A 12,283-nucleotide genomic window follows, 5' to 3' on the forward strand; every position below is an offset into this window, starting at 1 on the left:
CTTCTCATAGAGAGTAACTGGCAGCCCATATGAGGCCTTTGTAGGAATTAGAATAGAAGAGAGGTGGAGCTTTGTGCCAAGGTGCATGGCTCTAGAGTAGAACCCAGACTGGACTCCAACTTCTTTTCACCCCTTGGTGGACACCCTTGAGCAGGACCAACCTGGCCTCATTCTGCACAACCTGCAAACTATCCTCAGAGGCTGTGTCCTCAAAAGAAAGTTGAGAGCAAAATATTCGTCCATGTACTCACTCTGTCCTGTCTCCCAATCTCTTGTACCCCTCTATCAGCCATAGTAGTGGTGGTGGTACCATAACCCAGGGTCCGCCTGTGGGAAAAGGAAGGACACACTCGGCCTTTGGGATAGCCCACATCCATCATCTATCATTTATTCAATGAGCAAACATGTACAAATACCCTAGGATGTTCCAAGACTCTGCTCAGCTTTAGGAAAGCAAAGCATCAGTGCTTAGGCATCTTCCATTGAGGTGGTAGAGGCCAACGTGTGATTCTTTGGGCGTTTTGTTCAGGCAACCTTTATCTCCACTCCTAGCCTCATCTCTTCCAACATTCTGGTGTTTACTGGGCGCGGGGACCAGGTCAGGGGCTGTCCCAGGGTGGGGGATGTGATCCGTGCCCCACAGCTGCTTACATTCTCGTTGTGACGCCATGTAAGCTGGCATTCCTCACCATGGCAACCGCTCTTTATAGTGAGGTGCCATCATTCTTTCGAGGAAAAAACTCAGTTGATGGCGGGCACACAACACCAACTTCCCTGATGTAACCAACAAGTGAGACGTTGGAGGGATGACCTAAGGGCCAATTTCAGATGCTGGCAGGATGTGTTGCACTGGTGACATCACTGGGGGTAATTTTTCCAGCTAAAGGACTCCAGTAAGGACAAACTGTAGGGCTGCTTTTGCTTTCTGCTCTGGGTGGTGAGGCCACCCTGGGGACTGCTTATCTGTTGTCTGTGTGGTGCTGGTTCTCAGAAGACCCCAAGGAGACACCTCCTTCCGCCTGACCTAGTGCCACTCTACAAAGCCACCTGCTGGGAGCCCTCTCTCCAGCTCCTTCTCCCGTGGAAAAGCTTCCCCAGGGTGGTGATGTCCCATCATGCCCTCGGCTTTTTACCAGCCTGGGTGAAAGAGACAGCTGCATGGAGAACAGTTCTGCTTCTCTGTCAAATTGTCACGGAATCTGCTGCCCAAAAAACTGGTCGGTGTCCCCAACAAAAAAGTGAAGGTGGTTAACACCTTCAGAAGTTCAGGCCAGGAAAAGTTTCTCTCCCCTCAACCTCAGCTGCTTCCCGTTTTTCATCCGAGGAAAACCATGATGTCTCCCTTTCTGCTTCCGTGGCTGGGAAGACTAATGCTACATTATGTGCTCAATTAGAGCAACTTGTCTTAGCCTGGATTCCTGGTGTTTTTATCTCACCACACACACACACACACACACACACACACACACACACACACACACACACACACACACACACACACACACACACACACACACACACACACACACACACACACACACACACACACACACACACACACACACACACACACACACACACACACACACCATGTTTTCTCTCACTTCCTTTCTGGAGGCAGATGGGGGAACACACCTGCAGGGCTGAATTGATTCATTCAACAATACTTCTCCTGAGGGGCTCCCAAGTGCCAGGTATGGTGGGGAGGAAGCAAACACAGCTTTCAGCCCAGTAATGAATAAAGAGAGAAATGCAAGGTGACCCACACCAGGTATCAAATGTCAGGAGTAATCAGCACTACAGATGTTCAGGAAGGGAGGTATCACCAGGGCCTGGAGCAATCAGGAAATGCTTCATGGGAATTCCCTGGTGGTCCAGTGGTTAGGACTCCACGCTTTGACTGCCGAGGGCGCGGGTTCCATCCCTGGTCAGGGAACTAAGATCCCGCAAGTCATGCTGCGCAGCCAAAAAGAAGGAAGGGAGGGAGGGAGGGAGGGAGGAAGGAAGGAAGGAAGGGAAGGAGGGAGGGAGGGAGGGAAGGCTTCATGGCAAAGGTGAGATGGGAACTAAGTGCTCAGAAATCCCAGTGCTTTTACAGTCAGGCAGGTGTGCCCCTCTGCTCCTGGGCACCGATGTGATTCCTGCATCCCTTCCTCGTTTGGATCAGGGGCTGGACATTGATGCTACCCAGGTTCAGAGCCTTCTCACCCAGGAATTCCTAAAAGGTAAGGACCTGCTGGCCCCAACCCCATCCCCATGGCCATGCCAGTCCTATGCCACCCTCTCTGACGTTTCAGTCCTTCCTGTTCTCCCCCTCAGGACCTCCAGGGGACACATTCTCTTTGGATGAGTTCCGGAGCATGGTGGCTCTGACGGATGTATCCTTTGCAGTCATCCCCCCTCCCCCAGCTCTAAGCGCCTGTCTGCTCCGTGGGCTTCCCCAGGGGTCTATTTAGGACATTGGGGAACAGTTTTCTCACCCTCATTATTTTCTTTCTTGGTTCTAAGGGCTCACCAAAGAGCCTGGGCTTCTGGGGATTCTGTACCAACTCGCTCTCCAGAACCACCACAGCAACAATAACAAAACTTACCACTTATCAGGCGTCTACCGCGTGCCAAGAACTGTACTGATAGATATTTTTTTCCTTGTAATTCTTGCAATAACCCCTGTGATATAAGAAGTATTGTCCCATGATACAATGGAAGAAACAAGGGTTCAACCCAGATCGCACAGCTAGTCAGAATTTGTGCCTGGATTTGAAGTTGGAGTTTTCAGCCTCCAAAGTCTGTGTTCTAACATTATCCTTCACTGCCTCCTTGTAGCACCGATAGGAACTATCTTCCTTACACCCCTCACCTTACCACTGGAGCAGTCCTCACTATTTATTCCTTGCTCGACAAGCCCCCAGTTCAATAAAGATAACAACCACCAACCCTTGCAGAAAACTCTTCGGTCTGCACGGCAGTTACACCCCATTATTACTATTGTGCTGCAGTTGCAGATGAGACTGGGCTGGGACAGTGCAGTGACTTGCCCACGTTCCGTGGCCACAAGTGGCAGGGCTGGAACCCAGCCCCGGGTCTCCTGCCTCCCGTCCTGACTTCCACTCTCCCCTGAGCCGTTTCTCCCCTGCCCGCCCCATCTCCCCTCTGGCGCCTCGTGGGCGTATCCCCCAGCTGCTGCCTTGCAGCTCTTCCCCCGGGTGTGCACTGTCTCCCTGGGGTGACACGGATCCCCCGGCTCTTTCACTCTTAACAAGGCTCGACTGGGGATGTGAAGCCAGCCATTGTCAAACAAGAGGCCTTCCTGATGAAATCATCAGTCAGGCCCTGTCTCTGCTGGCTGTGGCTTGGAATCACCCTGAGACACTGCTCATCCCTGCGGATGAGTCCAATGGCCCTCGGCAGCCCCACATCCTGGGGCAGGCAACCCTAGGGGAGGTCATGTCTGCAGGACCCCTGCAAAGCAGACAGGTCTTTTCTACCCTTCCTCTTGCTCACCCACCAGCTAGCTCCCCTCCAGTTCCTCAGAGATCCATTCTTTTCATTAGTTTTCATTAAACCCATCGTATGGGGTGACCAGGGCTGACTTGAATACACAGCACGCGGTGCATCCACTGGCGCACACTTAGCGGGTGCACTCACCTCTCATGCTGCCTCCGGAGTTGCAAGGCGCTCTCCTCCCCCCAGCTGCTCCCCACTCCCCCCTGCCAGGGGCCCCACCCCAACTGGTGAAGGCTGTGTTTGGGGCTCGCTCTCTTCCCCTGGGCGCAAATGATGTTGGCTGTCCTTTCTCAGGGCTGCCTTCTCCTTCCAATTGATTGTTTTCGCTGTGAAATAAATCTAAGCCAGGTCCCTTTCAGATGCAGTGAGAGCCGGCTGGCGTAGGGCCACATCCAGGTGACGCTGGACTGACTGTGTTGCTCGGTGGTGGGTGGAGCTGCTCCATCCCTGCAGCCCCTCCGCTCACTGCACGAAGGACTGCTTGACTCTCAACTCCCCACCAGCTGAAGGTGAACGGGCGGCTTGACCAAGAGGAGTTTTCAAGGCTGTGGAGCCGTCTTGTCCACTGCCAGGTACCTGCGTGTTCCCTTTTGACGAGCACTCTTATTCTGTCTGGTTCAGCATGTGTTTACTGGGTAGCCCGATCCTACACCAGGGTTGAGGGCTATGAAAGAAGAGGAACCTCACCCCCACCCTCAAGGAGGGCCCCTGTTTTGCTTGGGGAGCTGTACACGCACCACTAGAAGGTACGAGGCGAGGCCCGGTCAGGTGGCGGGCTGAGGACGGCTCTAGGAGGCTGGAGGAGAAACGGGTCGCAGTGACTGTAGCTAAAACTGCCAGCTAGCTCTGCCCTCGTCATTTCCCCCCAGGCCCACCGCAGCATCCCCTAGGCCGCTGGTTCACCCCATCCCCTTCCCCTCCATCTGCCAGAACACACATCAGAATCACAGCTGTGGTCTGTGGCCTCAGTGTGGCCCCACTATTGTTCTCAGGACAAAGTCGAAACTCATCAGCTATACATAAGATCCTCTGAGTTGAAACTCATCAGCTATACATAAGATCCTCTGAGTTGAAACTTATCAGCTATACATAAGATCCTCTGAGTTGAAACTCATCAGCTATACATAAGATCCTGTGAGTTGAAACTCATCAGCTCTGCATAAGATCCTCTGAGTTGGGACCCACTTTGGGGTCCAGGAGAAGCCCTTTCCCTCATCCCACTCCCTCCATCGGACCCCAGCTATGAGACTCCTTGCACTCAGAGCCTGCCTGATGCCCACCCAGCCTGCGGGTCCAGCCCCAAAACTCCTTCCCCGCGGGGCCTCCCCTGGGGGCCTTGCCCGCCCCCCTAAGACCCAGTTAGTCCCCCCTTCAGCTCCTAACACTTGAGCCCACAACAAGAAAATAAAAACACTTTCTGTTTACATATTACTTATTTATATCACCTAATCCCTGATTGGGGTCATTTGGTGTCTCGCCAGGCACTGCAATGGCTGACAGTCCTCCCATTAGATTGCAGGGTCCTCCAGGGCAGGGATCCCTCATATTCATCCTTTTCCCCAGGGCCTTCCACAGTGTCCAGCACACAGAAGGCACTCAAGAGTTCTGAACAAACGACCGAACGAATGCATGACTGAATGAAGGAGTCCGTACCTAATTGAGAACACGCTAAGTCTCTGAACTCACAAAAGCCAACTAAGGCCAGAAAAAAGTTGTCAAGCCGCTGTTTCACAGTGATCGGCTCCCACGATCTGCCTCAGCTGCACACCTGCTTGGGGGTATTTTGCTTTAAAACAGCTCCTGGGCAGCAGCTGAGCCTAGGCCAACATTAGGAGTCCCGGGTTCAGTCCTGCGGTGCTTGCCTGCTTCATTCAAGGCAAGTTACTCACCCACCTGTGTCCTCACCTAGGAAGCAGGAGGAGCCTGAGGGTTAGAGTGAGAATTAGGGAGAGGGAGAAAAGTCTCGGGCAAACGGAGAGCCGCCCTGTACAAAATCGGGGTGTTCGGGTGACTCCACACCACGGCCGTGCTTGGTCCCAGGCGCAATGCTCACGTGCCTTCCGTGCTGCCTACATAGCACTCACTATCGTGCAAGGCACGCTGCTAAACACTTTATAAAGATGTGCTCATTTACTCCTTGCAACGAACCTATGAGGTTGGTACTGTAATTGGCCCTGTGCTCCAGAGGGGGAACCTGAGGCCTAGAAAGGTTAGGTCACTTGCCCCAGGTTACACAGCTGGTAAATAGTCAAGCTGGGATTTATACTCAGCGATTTGGTTGTAACATCTGTGCTATTAACCCCACCCTAGGCAAGCTCTAGAGAGCTCTCTACCTCCCTGGAAAGCAGGAAGCCTCCCGGGGCGGGTGGCAGGAGCCCAGTCTAGGGGGTGAGGAAGAGGAAGGAGAGCAGGTTGGGGGAGCGGGGGGAAGGTGCGGGCCTGGGAGAGGGACCCGCCGCCCTGCACCTGAGGGCCAGGCAGGCAGCTTTATCAAGCAGAGCCCATTCCCCACCCCCCGGCCTCAGCTATGCACCCTGCCGACCTCTGAGCTGGGCCCACTCGTGTTTTAGTGAAGCAGCCTCCAGGGCTGGGAACGAGATTTATCAGGCACTCCCTCTACCCAGGTACCCAGGACATCCTCTTCCAGGTGGACACTGGGGCTCACACGGGCTTCTTGCTTTTTCTCCCATATCAGAGTGTTTTCCAGAACTTCCGGAAGAACTCTGGAGTTTTCCCGAGCCCGGATTTGTGGAAGGCCATAAAGGACACAGGTAAAGCAGGTGACCCTTTGAGCCGTGATGACTGGTGGGGGGTGTGTGTGTGTTGCCCTCGCCCCCAGCATGCTGTAGGCAAGGCTGGTAGAGAGGTGCCAGGCAGGGGCGGGGAGAGCAGAGCACAGTATTTGTGCCCTCCCCTGGTTTGCACTGGGTCCCTGAGCCTCCTGGCTCCAGACGCAGACTCCACCCTCCCCCGCCCGAGGTCTCGCCTGCCAGTCAATTCTCCTGACTGCCTTCTTTCCCCAGCGCAGCTCTAATTGTGTAAAAATGACCCCGCATGGTTGGTACCCCACCAGAAACCTAGCTTGCCTTGAAGATGCTTCCATCTCAGCATCCGGGCCATCGGGGTTAAATACCCACAGGTGGGCTGATGCGCTCTCTTTACAGAGGGTCTGGGGCTAAGTGAAATCAAATGGCCTCTGTCTGCTTCAAGGAAGCAAGAGCTTTCAGTCCTGGGAGAATGATAATAACACCGCAGGGTGCAGATGCTTCATATTTCAGCAAGAACTTGCACTCACGTCACCTCATTTGATTGTCCCAACAGCTCTGGAACTTGGGAAGGACAGGAGTCATTATCCTCACTGTACCCATGGGGGAAATGGCTCACAAAAAGGGTAAGTCAGAAAATTGCCACCTTCCTGAATAAAATGTAAAATCAGACTCCCGCAGGTCGCCTGCTGGAAGGGCAGCCTCCATGGGTCTCCCCTCCCAGGGGCTCTCAGCCTGTTGAGCGGGTAGAAACCTGAGCTGCCGCCCACCCCGGCTCCAGCCTCTATCCTCGCCTTACGTTTTCACAGCCGAGGGCTGTGGTTCTCACACTTGCGTCAGGACCCCCCGGGGCTTGTGACAGTGCAGATGGTGAGCCTCACCACCTGCCCAAAGTGTCTGCTTCAGGAGGACTGGGGTGGGGCTCAAGAATTGGCACTTCTGACAAGTTCCCTAGTGAGGCCAAAGCTCCTGGTCTGGGGAATCACACTCTGAGAACCACTGAATGGCCAGTGAAAGGTGAAACCTTTAAAGGAGAACCTCACTGATGACTCCAGAATAATAAAAGGGAGAAAGAGAATAGTTGGAATTTGGCTGAAAAGCTGGCAGGGGCCAGTCCGGTAACTGAAAGGGGCAACAGAGCTGATGTGATTTGAGGGGGCAATTTGAGAACATGCAAGCTGCAGAGGCATGCCCTATCTAAAGGCATTCAAATTCACATTTTATTAGCTCTGCAGGAGAAACCAAACGTGTCTCTGGCTGTATGGGGCCCACAGGCCACCAGGCTTGTCCCCTTGATGGATGGTTTGGTGTACAGTGTTCTGCTGGCTCACCGGGGTGCACAGGCCCCCCTGGTTTTCAGTCTGCCGTTGTTGGTTCTGTGGTCAGTGCCCCCCTGGAGCTCACAACTAGACATGCACGATCACAGGCCTCGAAGAGGGTGAGGCAGCTCTCTCCCGTCCACCTGAGGCCACCACCTGAGCTCTCCGCTCTGAGGACAGGACCACCCCAACTCCCGGGCTCCTCCCCGCTCACTGGCTCCCCCTGTGTCCCAGACTTCCTCGCAGGGATCTCCGTCACCAGTGAGCGGCTGGATGTCATGAGACTCCGCTATAGCGACGGCACAGGCAAGGTCAGCTTCCCCAGCCTGGTCTGCGTCCTGATGCAGCTTGAAGCCGTGACAAGTAAGTGTCACCTCGGGGCCATCCTGGAGACCTTCACAGTGACCAAAGGACACAGGAGGGGACCAGGAATGCGCTCCGGCCCCAGGCCTGGGCTCGTCCCAAGGGACAGAGCCAACGTTAGCCTGTGTGATGATGTAGTTGCCTGGAGTCCCCAGCCTCTCTTCTGCACCCTTTTCTCCCCAGGGCATTCCCCCACCCCAGATCGCTCATTTCCTCATCACCCTACTAGCACCTCTCTCAGGGACAAAGTTAAATCGCTGTGGCCCCTCTCTCTGAATAGGCCCCTCAGTTTAAACCTATTCTTTTTTTTTTTTTTTTTTTTAAGAGAGTGATTTTTTTTTTTAATTATTTATTTTTGTCTGTGTTGGGTCTTCGTTTCTGTGCGAGGGCTTTCTCCAGTTGTGGCAAGCGGGGGCCACTCTTCATCACGGTGCGCGGGCCTCTCACTGTCGCGGCCTCTCTTGTTGCGGAGCACAGGCTCCAGACGCGCAGGCTCAGTATTTGTGGCTCACGGGCCTAGTTGCTCCGCGGCATGTGGGATCTTCCCAGACCAGGGCTCGAACCCGTGTCCCCTGCATTGACAGGCAGATTCTCAACCACTGCGCTGCAAGGGAAGCCCTAAACCTATTCTTTAGTCATGCAACGAATGGTTTGATCGCTGCTGAAGTGTTGCACACACAGCGAGTAGGTGGGAGCAGGAGGTCCCCCCCCAAGGCCTCAGAAATCCAGCAATGTAGGCCAGAGGTTTTGACGCTTTTTAGCAGCACACCCCTTTGTTTTAAATGACATTTCACGTGAAACTCCAAGCCACAATATAGCTCCAAATGGAGCTGTTGTGGTTGAGGTCGAAGTGGGATCTGGCCTCTGCTCACGTCCTTGCACCGCCCCTGCCATATGGCACTAACCCCACAGCTCTGAGGCAGGCAGTTAACAAGGTGGAGAGAGCAGAGCGCCGGGAGGGTAAAGGAGAAGCCAGAGGCACAGTCTTGCTCCAGAGAATTCGCAGCTGGACAAGGGAGGTGCCCCGAGATACCTGCTAAAACAAGCCCCCGCATCCCCACAGCCAAGTGTGGAGAGTACAAAGTGCAAGGAAGCTGCAGGGGGCAGGGGCGTGTGGCGCAGAGCAGTCAGGAGGCTGTTTTGAGGGCTGAGCCTGAGCTGTCCCACGTTTGGCTGGAATGGAGGGGAGGCCGAGCACACTCCAGGGCTTCGCACAGAATCACCACGTTGGCTTTCATCGCACGTGGGCCCAGGCCTGTCCTGATTCTTCTCCTCCTCTTTACCCTAGAAGCGTTCCAGAACCTCTCCGAGGATGGAAAAGGACTCTACCTGACAGAAATGGAAGTGAGGTACCTTCCCCTCCCAGAGACAGGGCACAACCCCAGGCTACCTCTCCTCACCTGATTCCAGGGGGCATTTCTCTCTCTGAGGTTATTGAACAGTCTGTCAAAGGCCAGCCAAGCTGCCGGCCCCCCGCCTCCAATTACTGCCTTTATATATTGCTGGCTGCCAAGGCTGCTTTAGGATCCTGGCAGACAGATTTTATTTTTTCCAATAGCTTAATAAAGCAGAGGATTGTGTGGGAGTCATAAATCCAAGAGGGAACTAAGGAACACCTGCAGAGCTCACTGGTTTTTTAAATTTATTTATTTTATTTATTTATTTTTGGCTGCGTTGGGTCTTCGTTGCGTCTTCGTTGCAGTGCGTCGGCTTCTCATTGCGGTGGCTTCTCTTGCTGCAGAGCACGGGCTCTAGGCACGCGGGCTTCAGTTGTTGTGGCTGGCGGGTTCTAGAGCGCAGGCTCAGTAGTTGTGGCGCATGGGCTTAGTTGCTCCGCAGCATGTGGGATCTTCCCGGACCAGGGCTTGAACCCGTGTCCCCTAGCATTGGCAGGTGGATTCCTCACCACTGTGCCACCAGGGAAGCCCCATGAGCTCACTGTACATTAAACTTACTCCCAGTGAGTTTTTAGAAAGAGCCTCCTGGCCCAGCCAGCTGGTTGACCTCAGCTGTCCCTCTCAGTGCCCGGCTATTCAGGGAGCAGCGGAAGATATGCTGTAATAGAGGGCCGAGACCTCCTGCTTGGGTTGGAATTAGCTGGAAAAGGTTGATGAGACTAGACTGAGATCTTTCAAGGGAAGAGGGTACCATTTGCCCTGCTCTGTGTTAAGCTCACTAGTTTATAAAGTTGGGTTGTAACGAGGATGCTTATTTCTGACTGGATGAACCTGGTGATGTACAACTGAAGCCAGGAGGAGAGCAGACCCCGGAGCCCAGGTAAGACGACGCAGCTTTAGAATCATTTCCTCCCAGGGGCACAATGCATCTTCCCCTCCAGGAACTGCACACAAGACTCTCTCCCTGGGGGCAGCCTCCCCAGAGATTACAGAGCCCTTCTCTATGTGAGCCAAGGCTCAGCTGCTTGGCCCATGAGCTTCAAGGCCAATGCTGCAGATTTCATCCAAGTCATGTAGAACAAGGGGCATCCACGAAAGAGTGTGGCCTGGAGGTTATGAGGGAGGGATTTAGACTTCTTTTTTAAAATTTCTTTTTATTGAGATATAATTGACATTTAACACTGTGTTGATTTTAGGCGTACCACATAATGCTTTGATGTATGTATGTATTGTGAAACGATTACTATGACAAGTTTGGTTATCACCTCACATAGTTACAATTTTTTTTTCTTGTGATGAGAACTTTTACAATCTACTCTCTTAGCATCTTTCAAATCTACAACACAGTATAGTCACCATGCTGTATGTTAACAGCCCCAAAACCTCTGTATCTTATAACTGGAAGTTTGCACCTTTGGACCCCTTCACCCATTTTGACCAACCCCCTTACCTCCCACCAGTGGCAACCACTTTGTTCTCTGTATCTATGAATTCAGTTTTGGTATTAGATTCCACGTGTAAGTGAAATCATACAGTATTTGTCTCTCTCTGACTTATTTCACTTAGCATAATACCCTCAAGGTTCATCCATGTTGTCACTAATGGCAGGACTTTCTTCTTTTTTATGGCTGAATAATATTCTGTATGTATATATGTATACCACATTTTCTTTATCCATTCGTCTATTGATGGACATGTATCAGTAGGTTGTTTCTATGTCTTGGCTACTGTAAATAATGTGGCAATGAACAGGAAAGTGTCTGTGTCTTTCCGAGTTAGTGTTTTTATAAATACCCAGAAGTAGAATTGTTGGATCATATGATAGTTCTATTATTAATTTTTTTTCAATTAAGTGACCATTTATTGAATAACACCTATATGAGAGGCACTGTGCTGGGCTCCAGGGATACAGAGATAAATAAAATTCACATGGTTTCTGCCCTCAGTTCCTCACTGTCTAGTGGGAGAGATAGTCTTATAATAGGAAACTACACTCTACTATACAAGATGCAATGAAAGAGGCTTGGGTGCTGTATGGACACTAAGGGGGGGTTCTTCAGATGAGTTCAGCTTTGGATATGGTGATGTGCTTGTGGGACACCCATATGGAGATCTCCCATTGACAGCTGAACATACAGGTCTTTAGGGAAATCAAACTCGGTCATTGCCCTGGAGGGTCTTGCTATGGAGTGAAAGAGACAGAAATGTAAATACTGAATATAATAGATCAATTGCAATACTCTGTAGTGAAGGCTAACACAGAAGTTCACGCAAAGATGATGGTACAACTAAGTTGGCCTGGAAGTTGTGATGTCTCTCTAGGAGACAGCCTAGGAGCTGAGTCCAGAATGATTAGGAGTTGTTATCCAATGTTGTGGGCTCTTGATGAGGTCACCGTTCACATGGAGTACTTTGGATGGACTGAGCGAGACTTCAAGGCAGAAGGACATCACCAGCTGGGCAGTCAGCGGGCAATGTGCAGGCAGATGGTCATGGGAGGCCCTCCTCTGAGGGCAAGACCCACAGCTCACAGTCTTCCTTGACACAAGTAAAAGGTGGCATGCTGTGCCCACTCCAGTGGTGGGTGTGTCTGAGTTGGTTCGGTGTCCTGTGGAGAGTGGACACCCAGAGCCTATTACAGATTTTTTAAGGAAACTCCATACAGTTTGCCATAGTGGCTGTACCAATTTACATTCCCACCAACAGTGCACAAAGGTTCCCTTTCTCCACCTCCTCACCAACACTTGTCTTTTTGATGATACTCATTCTACCAGGTGTGAGGTGATACCTCATTGTGGTTTTAATTTGCATTTCCCCGGTGATTAGTGATGTTGAGCACCTTTTCATGTACCTGTTGGCCATCTGTATGTCTTCTTTGGAAAAATGTCTATTCAGATCCTCTGCCCATTTTTAAATCAGATTGGGTTTTTTTTCT

The 12,283-nt window shown here is 52.1% G+C and overlaps 1 protein-coding gene across 1 annotated transcript in view; it reads left to right on the forward strand.

Annotated features, from left to right (window-relative positions):
* Nucleotides 1-10,796, forward strand: part of CAPN13 (calpain 13) — a 73,499-nt gene extending 62,703 nt beyond the window's left edge. The window contains 6 exon segments of the mRNA XM_082426196.1: nucleotides 2,168-2,225; nucleotides 2,320-2,378; nucleotides 4,008-4,076; nucleotides 6,200-6,275; nucleotides 7,823-7,951; nucleotides 9,240-10,796. Coding sequence (XP_082282322.1) covers nucleotides 2,168-2,225; nucleotides 2,320-2,378; nucleotides 4,008-4,076; nucleotides 6,200-6,275; nucleotides 7,823-7,951; nucleotides 9,240-9,355 — 507 coding nt within the window. The 3' untranslated portion in view covers nucleotides 9,356-10,796.
* Nucleotides 10,797-12,283: the final 1,487 nt, after the last annotated feature.

This window comes from Balaenoptera physalus (genome assembly GCF_965194825.1).
Source record: "Balaenoptera physalus genome assembly, chromosome: 15".
Taxonomy (NCBI): domain Eukaryota; kingdom Metazoa; phylum Chordata; class Mammalia; order Artiodactyla; family Balaenopteridae; genus Balaenoptera; species Balaenoptera physalus.